This window comes from Pyricularia pennisetigena, chromosome 2 (assembly GCF_004337985.1).
Source record: "Pyricularia pennisetigena strain Br36 chromosome 2, whole genome shotgun sequence".
Lineage (NCBI taxonomy): Eukaryota > Fungi > Ascomycota > Sordariomycetes > Magnaporthales > Pyriculariaceae > Pyricularia > Pyricularia pennisetigena.
In genome coordinates, this window is record NC_043741.1 from 5,792,792 (window position 1) to 5,814,539 (window position 21,748).

The 21,748-nt window shown below is 52.1% G+C and overlaps 4 protein-coding genes across 4 annotated transcripts; 2 read left to right on the top strand and 2 right to left on the bottom strand.

The window, feature by feature from the left end:
* Positions 1–2,644: 2,644 nt before the first annotated feature.
* On the bottom strand, positions 2,645–3,612 carry PpBr36_01614 (uncharacterized protein; the record flags this gene model as incomplete). Its single annotated transcript, XM_029888799.1, has 3 exons — positions 2,645–2,874; positions 2,910–2,978; positions 3,078–3,612. The coding sequence occupies 3 exons, from the start codon at positions 3,610–3,612 to the stop codon at positions 2,645–2,647; spliced, it is 834 nt and encodes a 277-aa protein (XP_029751809.1).
* A 3,821-nt stretch (positions 3,613–7,433) lies between these two features.
* Positions 7,434–7,547, top strand: PpBr36_01615 (uncharacterized protein; the record flags this gene model as incomplete). Its single annotated transcript, XM_029888800.1, has 1 exon — positions 7,434–7,547. One exon carries the CDS (start codon positions 7,434–7,436, stop codon positions 7,545–7,547), a length of 114 nt encoding a protein of 37 aa, XP_029751810.1.
* A 5,233-nt stretch (positions 7,548–12,780) lies between these two features.
* Positions 12,781–14,472, top strand: PpBr36_01616 (uncharacterized protein; the record flags this gene model as incomplete). The annotated part of the gene is made up of 1 exon (XM_029888801.1): positions 12,781–14,472. The coding sequence occupies one exon, from the start codon at positions 12,781–12,783 to the stop codon at positions 14,470–14,472; it is 1,692 nt and encodes a 563-aa protein (XP_029751811.1).
* Positions 14,473–15,353: 881 nt separating this feature from the next.
* Positions 15,354–21,602, bottom strand: PpBr36_01617 (uncharacterized protein; the record flags this gene model as incomplete). Its single annotated transcript, XM_029888802.1, has 4 exons — positions 15,354–18,865; positions 18,931–20,584; positions 20,661–21,152; positions 21,546–21,602. The coding sequence occupies 4 exons, from the start codon at positions 21,600–21,602 to the stop codon at positions 15,354–15,356; spliced, it is 5,715 nt and encodes a 1,904-aa protein (XP_029751812.1).
* Positions 21,603–21,748: the final 146 nt, after the last annotated feature.

Consider the following 21,748-nt stretch of genomic DNA (forward strand, 5'->3'; position numbering starts at 1 on the left):
TTTTTTTTTTTTTTTTTGGGTGCGGTACCGAACAAAGTGGGTGTGGGGGGCCGCCGGTGTCCGCTCGAGAGAAACAGAATAAAGAACAAGATGGTTGACAGGTTTCGCTCGGCAGCTGTGGTTGGTGCAACCGCGTTGTCCTCCCACGCCCCTTCCGCTTCGCAAAAAAAACCAAAGTGGGCTTTTTGCCATGCCGAGGACTGGGGCAAGGAACGGCAGAAAACCAGAACCGGTTGAATTCCTTTTCGTTTTTCTTGTCTTGCGGACACTGAGTGCGGGCTGGCACTTTGCTCAATCCGGACATTGGGCCGTTCACACCTCATGTTCTCATGCGGCGCGGGATTCCCAGACGGGGCCGGTCTGTCCTTTGCTCCTCCTACCTCCTCCGGCGGGAGGGGAATAGGAGATAATAGTCGGCAGCCGGCATAATGTTTTTGATTGTGATTTTCAAATCATATTATGCTCATTGGTGATCATTCCACTGTTTGTCGACGACTTGCTTGTGCATACTCCTTCACGGCAAAGCTTTCTGATCTTTGGCCTCATTGATCGTCGTGGTCAGGAAACAGAAAGTGTAGTGTAGTTGCTTTTGTCGCATCAAAGTAATTAATCAAACGACATGAGCGAAACACTCGGTAGCAGAAAAGCTGGGTTGGACCTAGCAGTAGCTGCAAAGTACAGGCAAAGTAAAAGCATGTACCGTGGCATGTCGAAGGAGTGTGGGGTGGGTGTCGTGATGACACCACCCACCCACTGAAATGACTTTTTTTTTTTTTTTTTTGTGTTGGCATTATTGACAACAGTTTGCCCCTCTGCTCAGACCGGACCCGACAATCAGGTTCGGGGGCAACTTGGGATATCCCCGTCGAAAGGGTCTCCACGCAAGCAGGACGTGATGCAAGATGCAGAACCACAGCAAATTTCCCTTGTGCAAGGAGTCTCCCCTGAGGCAGTACCCACATATTGAAACTGTTTTGCTTTCGGCAAAACAATGGGATGAAAATTGACCGACTCCTCGAGAGGGTTCCCATTTGTACCCCTCTACACCGGCGCCAACAAGCAAGAAAACAATAATGTCCCCGTACCGCGTATACCGACCGAAAAGGGTGAGAGACTTCGGCTCAGGAGAACCGTCAGGCTACGTACTCACTTCCCCCACCCTTTCACCCTTAGCGGCTACGGAATGCCGAGGAACGGGTCCGGTCACTGTGCCGAAATAGGTCGGGGATGTCAACGTGTAAAGCAGCCGACAAGAGTGCATCGGTAGACAGTTGATTGCATCCAATGATTACCGACGGATGCCCCAGCCCTTTAACTTTGGTGTTAACGTAGAGGCATAACCAGGAGGGTGATTTGACCTGATGAGGTCAAGTTTTGTATGATAATTGATTCCTACAGCGAACAAACGGCTTGGGTAGGAGCTGCAGGGACTTTTTTTTTTTTTTTTTTTTTTGTTGGCCAAGGGCCACGGATACGTCGGGAAAATCGCCGGCCTTGAGATTTTCCCTCCAATTAACTCGAGTATTCCCTCGGCAGTTTAGGCCGAGCTAGACCAAATGTATTGCGGTATTGAAAAACCGTAAGAACTAAAAGAGTGGGTTCTGGTTGCCACACCGGTGACACGGGTGTGCAGAATCCTGCCGCCCCAGGCTTCGAGAACCCTACAGCAGCTGTTTCTAGTACAAGTACAGCACTATAGAGTAGTAGTATTGGTTCAGCCCCGAGACCCGCAGCGTCCCAGGTGGGCTCGGTGGCAGGCTGTGATTGGCTATGTCGTAAGATACGTCCTCGATGCTTGTCTCGGGTCAATAGAAGACAGAAAAAAAAAAAAGAGTCTCGACTTCAAAGGATTGGGCTTTTGTGTGGACTGCATCCGCCATGACGGGGCAGCCAAACTGTTGCCTTGTGGTCAACATTGTACCATCGTAGGTATTTTGTGGTGGATATTGTCGGACCCAAGAATACCCACCATATCGTCGTCCTAACACCAATCCGGGGATACCTGCACTAAAAGGTAACTAAACCTAGATTGAAGAAGGTAGCGAGCCTAGATGAAAGAAGGTAAAGTGCCATATTAGAAAGGGGTGGGGAGGGAATACCTAACAACCAGCAGATGGACTTCGAGAGTCGGAATGTCTGTTAGATTTGGAACAAATAACCCGTCTGGTACGACGGTACTTTTGCAGTAGTACAACCGGTGGGCGGGCGTACGGTCTTGGCACTTGATTGCAATCTCCAACACGATTGACTTCCTTGTGGGGGCCAAATGATCAGGAAGGCGGATAAGCGCATTGCTCTCACCGGCTGCACCTTTTCATCAAAACCCACTCAATGGAGCAAGTCACTCGTCAAATGCTAGCTAGGCAGGCAGGCAGGCAGGCAGGCAGGCAAGCAAGGTAATTAGGCAACCGATGTATGGTGTCTTGAATTACCTATCTATCGTTGCCGCTTCCCCCTCCTGAAATGCTTGCCAATACTTGCTCCTTTGATGCAGGAATCTCTGCAGCCGACGGACAACATAACTATGTGTGTACACGTAAACTTGTGCTTTGGTTAATGGCAGCGTCGCATCGGCGAGCCTAATTTTAGTACAATCCGGGAGTTTTATACGACGGGCATGCACGGGACGCAGGAGAGGCACAGCTCATGTCGAGTCGTATGCCGACTTGACCATCCAGCTGAGAAAACGAGCATTCCAAACTTCCAGTCGTATATTGATTGGGTGTGAATTGGGATACTTGTCCGTTGCTGCATATGTACGTGTATCGTTGGCTGCCGCACAAGCATCGGCAGTCCAGGCTTGGGTGCTCACCACCCCTGTGCTGACAACCGTATTCGTAAGAATGCTGCTAGCTTCAAGGTTGTCTGAATAATCTTTGAAACAGGTCAAGTTTAGTCAACAGGGGCACCCTTCAGTGTGCGGGTGCCCTGAAGCGGAGCCTGCGGACCACTGAGCACGCAAGAGTTGATCTGGGGCCCTGATCCGACCCGTGAAGAGGCGAGACGTGGTTAGCCCGTGTTGCATGTGATGAATAATAGGCTTCATCTGGCTCGTGCGAATGCCATCAACAACCGACGAAAGCCGTTGGGAGCCTTGAAGGCGACAGGTTGCTCCATCTTTTCAATGACATCGAGAGGCTCGGCGCCGCCTGCCATGCACGCGTACGTTGCCGCATCATCAAGGCCAAGTGACCGCGATAGGAATTCGGCGACTCTACGGGAGTCTCGGTGGTGTTGGCTTATCTGCAAGGCAATTAAGTGCATTGGCCGGCATGCAGCATGGACCGAAGACCGAGGTACAGTACAGTAGGCTGCCGTGGAGGTGGCGGGCGGGTGTTGGTGACGAGTGACGACAAGTCTCGAACCAGCCACGCGTGCGCCGGGGCATAGGCGAGAGGAGCCGGTGGATGCGGACAAGGTAGGTAATAGATAGCGGCTGTGCCAGTGCCGCAGATTGTGGTTTGTGGCTCTGGGTTCGCGGGACGGGAAGCCGACGCCATCATCTCTACAGTACAGGACAACGACGAGCCCCCCAGCTGGGAACTCGTCTGATGTTGGCTTTAGCGAGAGCAGTGATCTGCAAGTGCCAACGCCAGCCCTGCGTCTGCACATCCCCTCATTGGACTCCTTATCGCGCGCAGCAGCGGAGGACCAGGTTTGAGGCGATGCCGCAGCGCGCGAAATAGGCTAATTGCCGCTCGACACCCACCAACCTACCCACCCATATAAGCCGTAGTGCCGGCAAGGCTATCCATACCTAGTGCAAAGAATGATTGATTAATGTGCCGCTGTGCTTGATTCCACGGTTCTTCTTGAGCAAATCCCACAGGGATGGTAAGCACCTTCACTCGTGGAACATTCTTGTCCGCGGCAGCCATTCCAACACGCGCCTACGTCCAAAGTACCTTGCATGTAGGGAATTCCTGGTTCGATGTCAGAGAGTGCCTATACGACCAGTCATTCTGGCTGTCTCGGCGGTCTCCGACAGTGGCTTTCAACAACCAGGGCCAGACCTGACCAGACCTGACCAAATCAACGACTTCATCGCCCAGCGATGCTCGCGTGCGTGAGGGGCCGCATTGTAGAAGTGGAAATTTTGATCCCCAAAATGATACATCGATTTACCGTTTTGATCATAGCGTCTGACGCGCATGGGCACCCTGTCCAATATTGGATTGTGTTAATGGGGGGGAAGGGGACGTGCCATGCCTACCAAAAGGCGTTGGAAAGTGACGTTGAAAAAGGCCCCTTGCTTGACTTTGCCGCAGGGGGTGGTGGCTCGTTAAAACGTCGAAACGAGATTGGTACGTGCGCGCGAGTGGATGCGTTTTGCTTTGTCGTTCGTTGGTGGGAAATGCATAACTCGGCAACCAATGCAAATCGACATCGATCCTTTTAAAAAAGAAACAAGACCAATGATGTCGGCTGTTGCCCTACCGTTGGTTGAGGTGGGACTGGCCCAGATAACAACAGGAAAAAGCCCTCACAGGCCTAAAGTGTGGGAGAGAGAGCGAGAGAGCAAAACGACAAAAATCGGAAATGATTGCGGAGCCAAAATTTGACAATGAGGCAGATTCGCAAAGAGATTCGTTCAAGCTTGGCGCTCGTGGACACGTACAGCACAGAATAGAATATTAAACAAGGCAAAAATGGATATTCTCGCTTATACAGACTTCTCATTGGCTGAAAATGATAAAGGAACGGTCGGGACCCACACATCCACATCGTCTTTCTCAGCAAACAAAGCACCCTTGCGGCATTTCGGCCGAGGGTGATGGGATTTCGGCAATTCACTGCATGGCCTGCAGTGGGAAGCCAAGCTTCTAGGCAGCTGCCAAGTTGCTTCTTTCCAGTCTTTTGTTTGGCCATCGGCTCTTGCCGTCTGGTGGTTAGTGGTGGTTAAGTGCGGTACAAGCAACCTTACAGTTCTGTACCATGGTGTCGTAAACTCTGTCGCAAGGTTCCCCTTTGCTGCTTTCCTCGCACCTTACCCCGATCAGGCAGGACAATTTGTTGTTGGTTCTAAGATATGCCCACCTCAACACGAACAAAAAATGTGCTCAACCTCTCGTATCACTCAAATTCACATATATTCCGTACCAATTGATTCAGTATTTTTGCATTTCAATAGCTTACCCCACCTTTGGAACGTCCAATGGAACAAAAAGAAGAAGGCAAAGAAAAAAAACAATTTTTTTTTTTTACGAATCCTTGACGACTGTACATCGCTGCTGAAGGATTAGGGACCCTGCTGCATCCCAGCGAGTTATATTATGTGGTATTGAAGCAGAGTGACTTTTGACGCCGCCTCTTGCTGTACAATAATATAATTCCTGCTCTCACGGATGGCCTGACAGGGTAGCCAAGACTAATATAGGACGGCTGGTTCTTGGTGTGGAGACCGCTCGGTCCCGAGATGGCTGCCACCTATTCACAATTGGACAGCCGGCATTTGCCTGCAGATAGGTTGTGTTACATCCACCCACCCACCTCTGGTCGGCACGTACATAGTGCTTCCGGGGCTGTTGATTGTTTACCATACCCATACATGCTCCATTCTCAAGCAGGGAATTTTGCCCATCACGATTGATGACAAAAAGTTTATAATGTATACCACCTCGAGCAGTAGATTGGCCCGCCAATAAAGTGCGCCACTGCAACAGTGGCCATACATAGGCGAGGTCCGCTGAGACGTCAGAAGTCGAGTCTGGTCGTGGTGGCATCGGCCTGTCGGTTATGGCGGCTTGCGGTAAAAGGCAGTGAGATACCTAGGCGTGGCTGTAGTAATAAATGGGTAAAAAAGAAGAGAAAAGAAAAAGGTGTTCAAATTTTTCCTCCTCGTGATGATAATCTTGCATGTTTACCTACGACAATTGAAATCATCAGCCATAAGGCAAGGTCGAGTATAGGTATCACAAACGTTATTATCCGCGTGGTGCGAGGCTGGCATGAGATTTCGTCTCGGCTTTTGGTTTGTTGTTTCGTGGTGTTTGCATGAAAACCCCGAATATCCCGATTCATGTCGGTCTTATCGGTCTTGTCTCATCGCCTTCCGGCAGATGGTTGGCATGGCTCTGGCTTCATAAAAATAAAAATAAAAAAAAAACGTCTTGCTACTATCAAGAATTTTAGCCGCCTTTTCAACGACAAGGGCATTCTCTGCTAATGCCAGCTAGGAGTCCAATACAGTTTGTTACCCCCTTTTGCTTGCGTCGCTGTCACTGTAGCAAAGGCTTGGGTCAATTCTGTGACTGCTTGAATATTCAACCCCCCTTATGGGCAGCTTGCCTTGTTGAGCAGCAGTTTGTCCGACGTGTGACGGGGAAGTAATGTTGCATTGTTGCAGTGGTCTTTGCTCTCAACTGAGAAAACTAATCTCGTCAAGTTGTTGAGCGTGTAAGCAAGTATGAGAACGGCCCGCGTCGGCATTTACTCTGCGCTTCAGGCAGAACGTTTTACAGCAAAAGCAATTGAATGGGCCGAGCACAGAGGGGTTATTGCGAATTACTGTGCCTGCCTCCCGACGGACTTTCCATATGGAGTTAGGCATTCTCAGGAGGAGGACGGCATGATCTCATTTTGTTGGAGCGTCAGCCTTTACACGAAAGGGGTTAAGCAATGCGACCCTACCTCACCCACCCCCTAATATTCGATGCTTGCTATTAAGGGCCAGGCTGAGTGCGCGTTAATATGTGCGTGCCTGCGTATTATTATATATGTGCTCTGCTTTGTGTGTGATAAAGACTCCCAGGGCACCATGTGGCTACGTCGCACTGTGGTTGCGAAAACGGGGAACGAATTCAAAGCGTACCATAGAAAAACATCAAAATATAGGTAGCCCCGTGCGTGACCGGTGTGTGATCACAATGTACGCGGGTGACCGTGAGGCGGGTTGATTGAGATCGATAAAATCAAATCAATATGAGCGAGAGGACGGTGGAACACCTTTTGTTGCTGTGTTGCAAGGACTAGACTAATAACCAACACAATCAATAACTACTGCTGGAGCAATTAGTATTTCAAGCTTATCAGACAGTCTGCGTTTTGTGCCCGACCAGCCCACGGAGATTCGGCACTCGGATGCATGAGGGTGGACGCCGTGGGCGGCTATTAAATGACGAACGCTGTATGCCGATCGCGAGCACTTCTCCGGTCGGTAGAAGGGAAAGAAGTTAGCTTATTTTTTTCTTCTTTTTTTTTTTTGTCCCTTTTCCTCCCCAAGTCTCCAGGTTGACGCGAGACGAGCACAGACGCGAACGCAAAACAACGGCTAATTATGCTTGTAATAAAACAAGGCAATGGACATGAAAGAACCAAAAAAGAGACTCTTTTCATTCTAAAAAAGTAGGTACGTACCTCGTATTGCCAAGAGTCCTTTACTGCATGGTACTTTTTCATAGTGGAAACTTTGAGTGGGCCGTAGGTACATCGCAATGGGTAGCCATCGCGAGGCGAGGCCAGGCCGTGGTCCCGGCGGCCGTTCCAGGGTATTGGGTCCCCAAATCGCCCTTATGAAAGAGACCATTGCCGAGTGCGATGCTTATTAGCCTTCGTTATTGCATAACTCACCCCACCACGACTCCCACCCTTTCGAAACACTCCCTCGGGTGAGGGTTAGCGACTGTACAAGTATGTCATGGTGTCGTAGTATGGAAAGTCTACTTTTCAGCTGAAGAAGAACAAAAAGCTTTTCTGTTCTTCAATGCCAAAATCGCGGCCCGGCCCTCCTATTTGAATATCAACTATGAACGACTAATGAACAACGGTGGGGTCGGCACTTTGTCATATTGAGAATCTTGAAGATTTACAGAGGGAAAAAAAAAAACTCCTATACTTGACATCATTTGCATCTCTCGATTTTTATGCCAAGCATGCACGGGGACACTTTGCGTTGTGTATACGTGGTACAGTTATTTGACAGGTGAGACCTGACATGTACGACAAGACAAGGTACCGTAGGTAACCGTACGACGACATTTGTCGGGGCACACGACACGTGTTATTGTATAGGATTTGTCTGTGGTATTATACCGAGGACAAGACTCCGCTCTTATTCTCATATTGGACTTTAAAATCTCGGTATGTGAAATGAGGTCGCAATGTGCGGTGGTATACTACTATAGACAGATCGCAATATAGGTGGAGTGCTTTTATCGAGCATTCGACCTCGCTTGCACGCCTAGACTGGCAATTGCATTTAACCCCGACGGCTAGCTTCAGCTAATAACTAGACTTAGACTAGGCTGCCTGCAACTATTTACCTCCGGCACACCGGGGACTTTTATTGAGTGCCAGTGCTATTTTTAAAGTCTATTTCTTTTGGGACAATTTGCGAACCGACATGAGGCCAGGAACACCCGTGTCCTCGGCGAACGATATGGGATGGCATTTTGTTTACTTGCTGTATTTAGCCCCCTCTCTTTCAGGCTGCTGCGCGCCATTTTTGTGATGGGACTAATCCTCAAATGATGAACGGAAGCTCACAAGTGGTTTCGTCAGCAGGATTTGCAAGCCAATCAGAAAAGCCTGAAAATCCTTTACTGCTGCGATGGCCTTTTTTACCCGTATTACTTTTCCTCTCGAGGGGACGAGGGGTAGAATGATTTTGCGGGGAGAATCAAAAGCCACGCACGATTGACTGACTGAATAGTGTAGCATGAAAACATGTGCATCAAACGCTGAGGCAGGCAAGCCAGACCAAAGCAGAAATAAAGCAAAATAAAAATCGATCGATATCTGTGTGCACAGACGGACAACAAGAGATCACAAACGTTCAGCTCCGCAAGCCTCCGTCGGCACGGGTACCTAGTGTCGCCTTCTTGGCGGGGAGGGGATGGATGATCTGACGCTAGCCCCAAACAGGCCATCAAATCGCCAACTGCCATCAACGTGCCAAAGTACCCACCCACCACGATTTGTGTTTTAAGACGGACCCTGATCTTACCGTACATCCATCCCTTTTCTCCCGTGCAGGCCCGTCCTAGCTCAAGCAGGGAGAATGCAGCAATTTACGATGTGATGTTATTTGCCCATACCTGCCGCAAGCGTTATAGTACGTATTGCATAACCCCCCCAGCCTGGTCTGGTCTGGTCTGGTCTCGGCCTGGTCCATTTGCGCATCTCCTTCCCGTCTGTGTAGCATGGCCCGATAACGATGCCCGAGCGCCGGTTCAGCTCGGCTGCGGGTGTATCGAGATTTGTACTGTAGTATTCGGGTAGCTTAGCTAAGTAGGCATTGTATTACCTCGATAAAAAAAAAAGAGTGCATGTAATAGTAAAGTAATAACTGTACGTGATACGTCGGTCGACCTTGCCAACCAAACAAAAGCTCCATCTATTCGTCAGCAAGCTAGCTAGCTTGATTTCTCAGTGGTGACCAAATGTCCGACCAGTGATCAGCATTGCCCTGAATCCCACCCCTACAGCACTTGTGATGTGCACTTGGTCTACCGAGTAATCATTTTTCAAGGCCTGTCGTGTTGGTCGGTGCGACCCTTGCTGCGATTGAATGCCGTACTTGTGTTCTTGTTGCCTGCTCGCCAGGCTGACCTTGTTGGCGTGCTTTCCATTTCCTGCCCCACTACTCTAGTTTTTCGCTCCGTTCCTCCCCACAGGACCAGAAATGGAAGTTTATACCCACAACCCAACAGATTATGAGGGAAGAGGGGGAAAACTTGAACCATAAAAGACAGAAGACAAGAAGAAAAGGGCAAGAGCAAAGAAGGAAGGGGAAACTCCGTAACCAGGGATGCCCTGACTTTCAATACTAGGTATTCCCCTTTAACTTTGTGTAGCTTCGACCTAATTTATGCCATTGTTTTCGCGTTCGAGTTCTATCCTTTCCCCCCAGTTGTTTTCGGTGCATTTCTCTGCGTGTTTTGTGTGACATGCCCCCTGTGCTCCGCTCCGTACCCTGTACGGTTCTGCTGGGACCCCCTCGACGATGCTACGCAACCGCAACTTTCCGAAGCAACTGTCCACCTTCGTCACGGCAATAGTCGCCGTTCGTTGCGATATACCACATGCTGCTTGCTAGCTGGGGCTCAGCTGTACATGGCGTGCGTGTGTGTTTGTTGCTGCAGCAAGCAGTATCACCCGATGCTTCTTAGCACAGTTGCGCTGCTCCTTGTCGCCGACAATGTTATTACTGAGTATACCAGGGCGCGTACGTTCCAGGCCCAAGCCCTACCCTGTTCATGACGAAGAGCTATCCTATTACATCCATCAATTCCTATCTTTGAGCCGTCCCCCCGACTCCGAGTTTTATGTTTGGTTTCTTTCTCCCGGGAATATCCCATGCATAACACGGTACTGCTCTGTGTCGATCCTATGCAAGAAGGGAACAGAACAGAGCGGACCTCCCTTTCCCAAAACTCCATGCCGTCAGATTGCATATCCTCGATATCTTGATTCTACTGTTGGCACCCTCAATGTACCTTTTGGGTTGCCCCCCTTCTCTTAGATCAGTTCCACACCTGAGGTACATGGCTCATGTACATATGCAAACATAGCTACCTACCTGCAGGCATATAGTACAAACACGCCCGCGCCGCTTCCGAGCCAGTCTAAATCCCATATTTGCCTTGCGAGTGGCCGCGTTACGTATGCCGGACACGGCAAGCCATCTTGGTGGGTGGGTATTAGAGATCAAATCACTTGCCCCCGCTACAGAAGTTGCCGGCAGGCCATTTCATTTCGTCACAGCAGTGTACTCGGGGCGCTCGCCAGTGGCTTTGTGTGTCCCCAAAGGCTCCAAATGACCTGGACCTCGGCCAAAGTCTGCCAAGATTGGCATACAACCCGCATCGATGAACTTGCAGCCCCGGGGCCAAGGCCATCTTCCACTGTTGGTTGGGACAGGTGGGCTCGCGACATTTGAGACCCCCTTTTCGGTTACGGTTTATCATCTCTACGATGGGGCGCCTGGCCTTTTTCTCCAGCTGGGTAGATTCCCTGATAGCTCGCCTTGAGAGAGTTGAAGCCAGCTACGTACGAGAAGGAGCTCTCTACTCTGCTGCATGCGAAGCACAAACCCGGCCTCCGGATTTATTTTGGTGACCCTGGCAGCAGGCTCCTGGCCCCCGGCGATTTCTGGCGCCACGAATGCACTCTACCATCATAATCATCATCATCATCATAATCACATCAGCACGCCACTCCACACACACACAGCCGCTTAGCATCAAACACCTGGTCGCCTCCACCGCCCAATCAATAATTTGGCTGCTTACCCTTTGCAGGCTTTGCAACTGAAAGCAAAGCCATTATAATAAAGATGGGAGATGTGAGATGGGAGTGCAAATCCCGTACCGCATAAGGCCCTATATGATACCTACTTTACCTACTTTACCTACTTTACCTACTTTACCTACTTTACCTACTTTACCTACTTTACCTACTTTACCTACTTTACCTACTTTACCTACTTTACCTACTTTACCTACTTTACCTACTTTACCTACTTTACCTTACCGTAGTAGCAGCAATCGCAACCCCAGTCCACTGGGGCAAGTTGGCTGGCTCGCTTCGGTATCCTCTGCCGGCCCCTCACAAGTTCCTTCTCGTACTAATTACAGTTGTACTGTACATACAGACAATAGATGTTGGCACGTCTGGTTGGTGGTGTACATGGATAACAAGAAACCTGTCCCGGTGCGGAGCCAAGGAGCAAAATAAGTGATTGCCTATTCCGGGGATCCTCACACCCCAACCAGGTACCCCTACCCATGCCCTTGTCAGGCCGGTTGAACACGGAAAAGAGGTCGTGGGTCGACATGAGCCTTCGCTCGATTGAGGGCTTGCGCAGCGTATTTCATAACCTGTAGGCGACTTGGCGAGTGCGGCGATTGAGAGCCCATACATACACGACACACCCCCAGCTCCTACCGCCCGCATTTGACCTGCAAAACAGTGCCACCACCCTTGCTCTTCACAAGCTAAAAAAACCCGGCGCGGTGGAGTGTCCCTCCGCTCTGCCAGACCCCTGACTCCATGCTCGCCTAGGAATCCCTACGGCCCTCTGTGATTTTGCCCAGATCCATCTTTGTAACCTTGACCCCTGGAGCAACCCCCCCAGCAGCTCGGAGAAGTTCCAGGTCCGGGTATTTACAGCCTGACCAGCGTCTGCCGAGTGGGAGCAAATACATATCCGTCCGAACCCCTTACCTTCACTTGTGAGCCTCAACATCCTGCTCTCGTCCGAACTACCAGATACTATCTTTGACGGAAGCCGTGACTGACGGTAAACATCAGCAACATTAACAACAACAATCGCAAATTTGTTTGCACAATTGTGTGGCCCAGCAGACACTCTATCCGGAAAACGACATTCGCCAAAAAAAAAAAAAAAAAAAAGAAAAAAAAAAAGAACACAGAAACAGCCCTTGCGACCTTTGTGTTCTTGGAAAACTTTGGAATGCTGGCTTACGCAAACAAGAGCTTATAACTGGAGCGCGAACAAACACTTTCGACCACCGCAAAGGAAGCGAAGGACTTACGTTATTTGTGGGCAGTGACTGCGCCGCCAACCAACGTTTAATCGGGCCATACTTAGCGAGCGCTGCTCCCCACTTCCCCTCGCATCTTCTGCAATCCGGATACAAAGGTGTGGTCCGTGATATTTTTTTTTGCCTGCCAGCTGGCTCTTTTATGGTTCAGCTGCGTAAAGTATATCTGGAAACACGGCTCAACAAAACCTCAGTTACGTTCCCGCGCCGGCTGGCCTGGACATGATATACAGTTCTTACCTTGACAACTAAGTTACCCACCCCTACGCCCTCAATGGGTGCTCTATCCGGTCTCGATTCTCGTCACCGTTTGGCCTTTCCGGGTACGCCACCAGAGCTGGTGAGCCCGAGCTCATCCAGTTACTCCTCAAGACCGTCCGAGGGGGCTCCAGTGTCTCCTCCCATGTCCAACTATGACCCCTCAACAACGGTCGATGTGCTATCCGGAAAGCCGTCAGACGACTCAGTAAACATGAGGAGGGCTCTCTCGAGCCAGAGCAGCACCCGGCACAATGAAGACCACCGGGAACCACAGCAGCGGCAGCAACATCTGCCCAAGCTCCCACCTCTGAGCAGCATCCTGACCATGGCACAGGACAGCATGCTTGCGCATTCACCATATGAGGAGCGCCGCGCTTTCTCAACTGGCACATCACCGCTGGATCGGCCGCAAACATCAAGCAGCCTGCCAGTACCAAATAGGCCCTACTCTCCCTCATATTTCCCACCCACCGGCGCATGTAGCTCGTCGTCAGCCCCTCACTCCAAAGGCTCCCATCCTCCAAGGTTGGAGGAAAGGAATCCGTTTCATTCCGTGCCGAGGGGGCCATTCCCTGGCCCTCTGTCCCCTCCACACCGCGAGTCAGACCACAGGCGAGCAGACAGGACACCGGAAGAGTATGTTCCACGCGCTGCGGGGGAGTACTCCCCTAACAGCAGGTACTCGTACAGAAGTCAGTCGGATCGATACCCCGTGTCCATGCCGCTCATCAGCAATCACGGTGTCAAGCGCGACTACGACCACCCTTCCGGACCGGCCCCATACAGAGACGCCCATCACCAGCGGCCGACCACGCACACACACGCGGCGCCCTCGCCCCCGACAGCTGCCAGTAGCATCGTCTCTCCCGAGGGCGTACCATCTAAGGACGGACTTGGACCCAAGATCTGGACGGGCACGCACTTCCTGCCACGCTTTGTGCGCGCGGCAGAGGTCCCTGGTGAGGGCATGTGCTACTTTTACGATGACGGCAGCCACTGCAAGACTGTCATTGACGGCGAGGTCGTCAACGCACACTGGGGAGTCACCAAGGCGGGCAAGCCGCGCAAGCGCCTCGCAATTGCCTGCGTGACATGCCGTGAGAAGAAGATTAAGTGCGACCCCGATTACCCGCGTTGTGTTCAGTGCGAGAAGTTTGGCCGCGTGTGCAAGTTCAAGAATGCCCCGCGGGGCGGCAACAACACCAGCCCCTCGACGCCGCCGGCCGAGCTGGCCGACGACGTGAGGCCTAGGAGCAAGAACTCGAGCGCCAGCGTCTCGCCCAGGACAATACCAGTCTCAGAGATGAGGGAGCGGGATGGCAAGAGGCCGAGGTATGCGTACGAGGTCGACTACAGCCAACAGAGGCACCACTCACCCAGGCAACAGCACAAGACCTTCACGCACCCGCAGTCTCATTCACACTACTCCCACACGCCGCCGCCACCGCCACCTCCGCAGCCGCAACAGCAGCATCCCCACCAGCGGGCTTATCCACCTCCTCAATATTCATACCAACATCAACCTCCTCACCACCAGCATCCCCACCCACACGGGAACTACCACAGCCAGCCGTCGAGCGCCGTCGGTGCACCGGGTGAGCGGCCCTCGCCCATATCATTGCCATTGCCGCTTCCCACGCTCCCCAGGGAAGGCAGTAGGACACCGTCTTCCTGGAACCAGCCTGAGCTGCCTAGGATACGGTAATCAGCATTGAGGAGGTGGAACATGCCTTTGATTATTTTTTATATACTTTTTTTTTTTTTTTTTTTTTTTTTTTTTATCTCACGATATGACCTCATTTTCTTCTATTACTCGTGTAAACTATTGGGTACCTTTTGTATCTGGCCTCTGCGGGATTTTGCATCATGGTCATGCGGCGTTCATAACTTTAGTCTTCCTCACTTTTATGGTGTATACAGTATCCATTAAGCTGCTGGTCTCTTTTTCATTTTTCATTCAGTTTATATCGTTTTACTCTCGACTTCACGGCGATTGTGGGACACAAGTAACCGGGCCAAGGGGCGACAGGGGGAAAAAAGGAACAAAGGAGTAGTAGTAGCTTCTGTCTGGAATCTTATCCCCACGACTTGGGGGTTTCTCCCGACTCCAACCAACTATAATTTAAATCTTATTGCCGAGCAGCCACATGTGTACTGTAAATTTGTGTCTGGGAGTGAATGATTCGAGGTTATAATCAAGTTGATGACTGGGATTGCCATTGAGATGGGTCTCTCTTGGCCCCTCTCGAATAGGCCGAACAAGGATGATCGGTCTGGTCCACGTTTGTCTGCTTTTACATTACACTTTTTTTTCATCCTCAAGGATTACAATCCTCTATCCTTCAACGCCAGCCACAAAGGAAAGAAAAAAAAAAAGCAAGGATTCTCACCCGAACACTTCCGGCCCAAGATGATACTACTATTACAAGGGGATATCCGCCATAACAGAGAAAAGCCGCCCAATACAGATCTGAAGCTGTCAAAACAAGACATCGCATGGGTAATACAGCTCAAATATTTCACCAGATCTAGAGCCAAAGCCAGGCTATCAGTGGTGGTACTTGGAACCAAACATAAGCGGCATCCCTATGAACCAGCTGCGAGCTTCTTGTTTTGCTTGTCGAGCCTGTCCCTGGCGCCATCGTCGAGGGAGCTCCACCACTCCTTCAGCAGCTTGGCAACTTCGTGGTCGGCCGCCGTGAGCTCCACGGGCGGCCCACGAATCTGTGGCATCCCGCCGGCGGGTTCGGCCGCGTCCTCTCCATCGTGCGCATCGTCGGCATCGTCGAAAACGGCGTACGAGGACTTTTCGACCGAGCGCAGGCCCCAGCCGCGGTCCGTCAACGCAACAATGTTAAAGTCGCGCAGCAACACGCGGTCTCCAGGCTTGACTATGGGCAGGGATTCTTTATGTAAACGGTACAGCTGCACCTCGTAAACCCGGGAAGAAATGCTGGCGTCGGTCACGTTGAAGGACATGCAGTACTGACGCGCCTTTGTTCGTGTTGGTTTGGTGCCCTCCGTCGTGGCCAAGACAAGCAGATCGACCGTTTTGCCAACCATCTTGGGCACTCTGAGAAGGGTCTGGTAGTCGGGCAGGTCTTCGCGCAGCCGGCGTGTGACCTCTGTCTTGATCTGGTTGCTGTTGTTGCTGGTGCTGGGCGCCGTCTCTGTGCGTGCATGTGCATCTGCCGAGGCCGTGTGTTTCTGGCGACGAGAGGGACTATTGAGCGCTCCCTTGGCCAGCCTCACACTCGGGTCCTCTGTCACTGCAGGGCTGGCGCTCCGCCGAAAACTGCTAGAGGCAGACCTAGTGGTCATCCTGTTTTTTGCAGCTGGGGCTGATACGTCCAGCTGGTCAGGGACTCGCTTGCGCTTGTTGCCTGCTGCCCTAGCCAGCCTAACGCTGGGGTCTGCATCGGGTGCCGCGACTGATGGTTCCACCGGTTCGGGAGGCTGCTTCCGCTTGCTCGCAGCAGCTCCCCTGGCCAACCTGAGGCTAGGATCGCCATCGCTGGTTCCGGTTACCGGCTTGGCCGGCTCAGCTGGCTGCTTGCGCTTGTTACCCGCAGCCGACCGCGCCAACCTGATACTGGGGTCACCATCTATGATATCAGCTCGCTCCTGCGGCTGCTCGACGGGCCCCTTCTTGTTCACCGCGCCCTTGGCCAGCCGGACGCTGGGGTCAGCATCAGAAGCTGTCGTCTTGACCTTGTCAGCTTTCTCTTCGGCCTTAGTGGGTGCCTGCTTGGTCTTTGTAGCCCTGGTGACGGGCCTGGCAGCCCTCGGAGTATCTGAGGGTTCATTTTTGCGACTAGCCCGAGTGACCCTTGTAGAGGGCGGCTCAGCCGATGGCTCAGAATCTTCTTCAGCGGCAAGCTCGCTGACGTTATCGGGCTGTGGGGTGTTTCGTGATCGGACGCTGGGTGTTTGTTCGATATCCTTCCTAAGTGCACCCCGGGTAATCCTGGTTGACGCCTGTTCAGGCTCAGAATCGCTAGAGATCTCCTGTGGGTCGAGCTCGGGGCTCTTGCTTGGTTTGTAGGCAGCCCTCGCTGCCTTGGTATCGTTTTGTTTATTAGCGCTGCGAGTTGCCCGCGTGGTTGGTGTTTGTTCCGCAGCAGACGCTTCCTCTTCCGACTCGTCGCCGTCTTCCGCCTCTGAGACATTCCGAGAATCGTCTGACCCCCCGAACTTGACAGGTGACGATTCCTCGTTTACATCACTGATGCTTTGATCTTCGTCCGGTGCGTCGTCGACTTGTCGAGGCTCTGAGTCCGAGGCAATCTCTGCGACCTTGAAATCATCTCGAATGTCGACCCGGATTTCTTCCTTTTGCAAAGATCCAGCAGCAGCCTCGTCGGGAACGCTTTTCACTTCTTCGGCTTCCGGCTTTTCGTCTTCATTATCCTCTTCGACATGAGAGGAGCCACCTTTGGCGCCGTCTTCATTATCAATTTCATGTGTCGTACTTAGAACAGGCGATGAAGGGATTTCTTCGTCTTCGACAGCCTTGTCATCTTGAGACAAGGATTTCGACTCGTCGTCCTCGGCAGCGCCGGCTGCATCTTTGATACTCTCAGGGGCCTCAACAAAGTCGCCATCTTCAGAATGATCGCTTTCATTTTCAACTTCGGCAGCACTATCGTCTTCCGAAGCAGAGCCGGCGTCAACCATGTCGACGTCGTCAGACGTGGGTTCCTGGGAAGCAAATCGATGACTTGGGCTTTGTTTATGCTCAGATGGCAGAGCAGCCGAAGCTTCAGGTTCCCCAGCCTCAACTCCATCCATCTCGGTCTGTACACCTTGGCCATCTGGCTTCTCTGACATGTCGTTTTCTTGAGTGTCGGTCAACAAGTCGTCATTAACATATCCTGATTCGGACGGAGGAATCTGGGTGGCAAATGCGCGACTCTGATTCGATCTCACACTCGACAAAGACTGCCCGCGGACGTGCTCGATTTCGGAAGACGCAGGCGACGCCGGATCCGGCCCAGGAGACTTGTTGGCAATGTCGTCTTCTTTGGCAACAATCTCAACGCCTTCAACAGTGACCTCCGTATCTTCCACCGTAGTCGCAACGGACTTCTCAGGCGCTCCGCTGCCTTCAGACAGCTGTGTAGTTTCGACAGATTCCAACTTGCTGATTGTAACTTGTTCGATATCAACCGAGACCACTGCCTGACAGACCGTCTCGTTTTTCTTGCCCTCGCTGGGGAGGTCGACACCATCAGGCTCACCGGCCGCAATTTCTGATTGTTTCTCAACCACAATGTTCTCCTCGAGCTTCTGTTCCAGTGCAGCTACAACAGTCGACAGCGGCGATCCACTGTCTAGCATGGGGACCTCCACCATATCAACATTATCATCATCCTCCTTCAGCACCTGCTCTGTGTCGGCAGTTTGGGCGGCTTGTATGGACTCTTGTTCTTCTGACTGAGCGGTGTTCTCGATTTGTGGCGTTTGCCTCCCTGTTGGGGTGGGAAGTCTACCAGTCTCTGTTATTGCGTCGGCTGGATCTGACGCCATAGCAGGCTCGTTTGGCTGTTCTGAGGTGGCACTCATTCGTATAGGTGATGAAGGGGTGGCGACACTTGACACCATCTTCTCGTCTGGTTCGCTTTCTCCACCTGGGGGACGCGAAGATCGTTTCGAGTCCTCGACTTCATCCTTGACGTCTGTTTCTCCCTCGCCACCGGTTTCCTCGACGGTTTCGATAGATTGTTGCATCTCATCAGCTGCAGTCGGAAACAGAGCCCCAGACATCATCGGCACAGTCATTTCAACGTCTTGATCGGTTTTTGGGCTGGACTTTTCGTTTTTGGCGTCCTTGAGCGAATCCTTATTTGACTGCTCTGGCGTGGCATGCCGCGAAGATGACATGATTTGTTCGGGCTCTGATTTGACAGCAGGCATTTGAGAGGCTTCGGGCTCAGGTTCGGTCTGAACAATGGATCTTACGGGACTCTCAAATCCCGCCAGCTCGTCGTCCTCGCCCTCTGCATCCTCCTCAGACTGTCCAGATCCTTCAAGTTCAGATTCAGGTTCACTGTTGCTTGGCTCAGAGTGGATGTCATAAGGCGGCGATGGTTGTGAGGCTGGGCACTCATGTCAGCTTTGAGAAGAGAATGGGGCATCGAAAATGAAAGAAAAAGAAACTAACTCTGTGCTACCAGATGTGATTCCTGGCCAACATCGTTGTTCTCGATATCTCGTTGAGGTTCTGCGTTATGAATGCTGACGGACCGGGGAGGAGGATCACTCTCATCATCCGATGAGTCTGATAGCAAGTCAATCACTACCGGACCCGTTTGCTGCGGTGCCCTCTCGAGCTTTGGTGCAGACATCTCCTGTGATTCTCCGTCGCTTTCGTCATCCTCGGAATACTCTTCTTCTTCCTCCTCTTGGCCCTCACTTCCATCCGAATAATAATTGCCCTCCTCGTCCTCTCCCTCAGGCGGCACGTTGTCATGTGGTCCCTCAATATCGTCCTCCACGTCGGCATAGTTCCTCATATCGTAATCATCATAGGACTCATTGGCCAGTTCGCGCTCGTATTCGGCTTCATCGGGATTCATGGACTCCTCGGAGGATACCGACCCTCCCTCGATCTTCTGTTCCACCATTTCATTTTCGGCTTCGTTTTGGTATCGATTCTCGTTGTATGATCCGTACAAGTTGACCTCAGTGGGCAATGCTGTACGGCTAGGAGTGCCTAGTTCTGTGTCTGGCCCGTCTGCATCCAGAGCTGCCGTGAGGGAGGGATCAATGGGCAGCTCTGCATCCGCGTGTGCAGGATTCAGTATCTGTTCGTTGCTGACATTCCAGAGCGGTATGGTCTCTTGGTGGACTGCTTCGCCGTCATGCGATTTGGACATTGGTACAGGCGGCAGGTCTTGGACCATTCCTGAAGCCTCAGCTCCAGTGCTGGCCGGAAGTGGCGTCGCCTGCTCAGTGCCGTGGGCTTGCGGAAAAGGTTGACTATGCTCCACCTCCGTTCCCTGGGGCGCCAGCGGTATGCTAGGACTATGATGAAAGCCAAACCTGACCTGTTCCTCTATAGAAGGGCCACTGTGGATGTCAGAGATGTCTGTCTGAAACCTAGGCACAGAGTAATCGCCATTACTGCTTTCAAATCTCCCAAATAGGGTGCTAGTCTCAAAGGTCGAAGGAACAGTTGCTTCGACATTTCCAGTGGACATCTGCGCGCTCTCTGGCGCAAGTGTCGGTGCAAATGAAACTGGCGGGTCAGGCACACTGGCATCTGTGGTTGTTTTCTCGGCCGGCGATGCTACTGGACGATCTATGCTTGCCTCGTCTGAGGCAAGATTCGACTCGACGACCTGGCAACCTTCATCAACCATTGTCGGCTCCGAGGACTTCGGCGCAGGTGCTGCTGTGCTTGGACTATCATCGGTGCCTGCAGCAGCCTCCGCGTCGGGATCCTCCTCCACACCGGCGTCGCTGGGCTCGGGGCTAGGCGAATGGCTGGCATATCTCCATGACGCACTGTAGCGACCGAATCGTGCCCTTTTCCGGCCCTTTCCTTTTACCCCACCATCGTCTTCTGCAAACGGGTCGTGGTCTGGTTCAAACAGAGAACCGTAGGATAGGCGAGCTCTTTTGATGAAAGCCGGGGAATGAAATTCGACATGGCTCGATTGCTGCACAGGACTGGTGACGGACGGCTCTTCGGCGATGGGGAAATCCTCCGAAGGCGCTTCGACGATGGGAGGTTCAGATGCAGGGCCCGTCTCTGTGGAAGGCGGATTTGTTAAATCCAGAACTTTGGTGTCCTCAGTCAAGGAGGATTTGATCTATCGGTAGGTTAGATGATTAGAGATCCAGACTCGCATTCATATGTGCTGTGTGGGGGCTGCAGAGAATGCATACCTCGAGAGTGATTTTCTGAGTGTATTCAAGCTGCCAATTCGAACATGACCCAGGTATCCGAGCTTCGTAAGTGTTGGCAGCCCAGCCTGCACCTGCCAAACTCAGCAAGATCTCATCGCCACTCTCAAGCCCACTCTCAGCGACGAGCTTCGCAATCGCGCCATCGATCTGGAGACGAATTTGACCACTGGAGTCGCGCAGTCGGACGTCGGGCTCGGCGATGACAAAGGCAAAAGACTTGCGGATCAGACTATAAGGCCAGACGACGGTGACCTCGCCTCTCACGACGCGCGAGTCTTGGTCGGAGAGCCCCGGGGCGAGCTGGGCGATCGGAGTGACGATGCCCGCGGCAAGGGTCTCGGGACGGCTGGTCGCAGATGGCGCGTCCATTTCCATGGCGTCGAAAGGTTTGCAGAACTCAGCACAGACGACGCGCCGACCGTCGCCTGCGCTGGGTTCGTTCTGCGGAAATGAGGCGGTCTTTTGGGCGTCCTATAAAACCATTTGAGGGTTTTCGCTGACCTGAGCGGCAGGTCTGAAAATCGAGGGTGCCGATGCTGCGTGTAATTGGGTGCTGAATGAAAGTTGTGTATGAGGAAGACACGATTGCGGAAGCGACGTCGATAGAGAAGAGGTAGGTACCTTGGGTGAGGTATCGTTAGATGTGGAAACAAAATCGCCTATGAGAAAGCTCCAACAGCTACAAGCACAAACGCTTAGCACGCAAGGCACCTTCTCCAACTTTATTCAGCTGACAACATCCATCGCCAAGCTAGGTAGGTAGTACTTGGGTGCCGGTACCTGTAGCTAGCTACTGTGCACATTACCTTGATTCTACGCTAGTATGTTTGCGGAAAGCGGTCTGTCAAGATAAGTCCCACTCACTTGAATCCACCCATCTCCGCTTTCAGCGCCCCGCGAGACTGGGGCCTTGCTCGCCATTATCGCCCGCATTCCAACCTCAAGATGGCGTGACTGAATAGAGTAGAACACAAGTCGAAGAGGTTGCTTGGGCCTGGTGCTTGAAGCTTTGGAGAGATTTGGAGTCCATCTGTCGCAGGCCGCTTGCAGAAAGTAAGCCGTTTCTC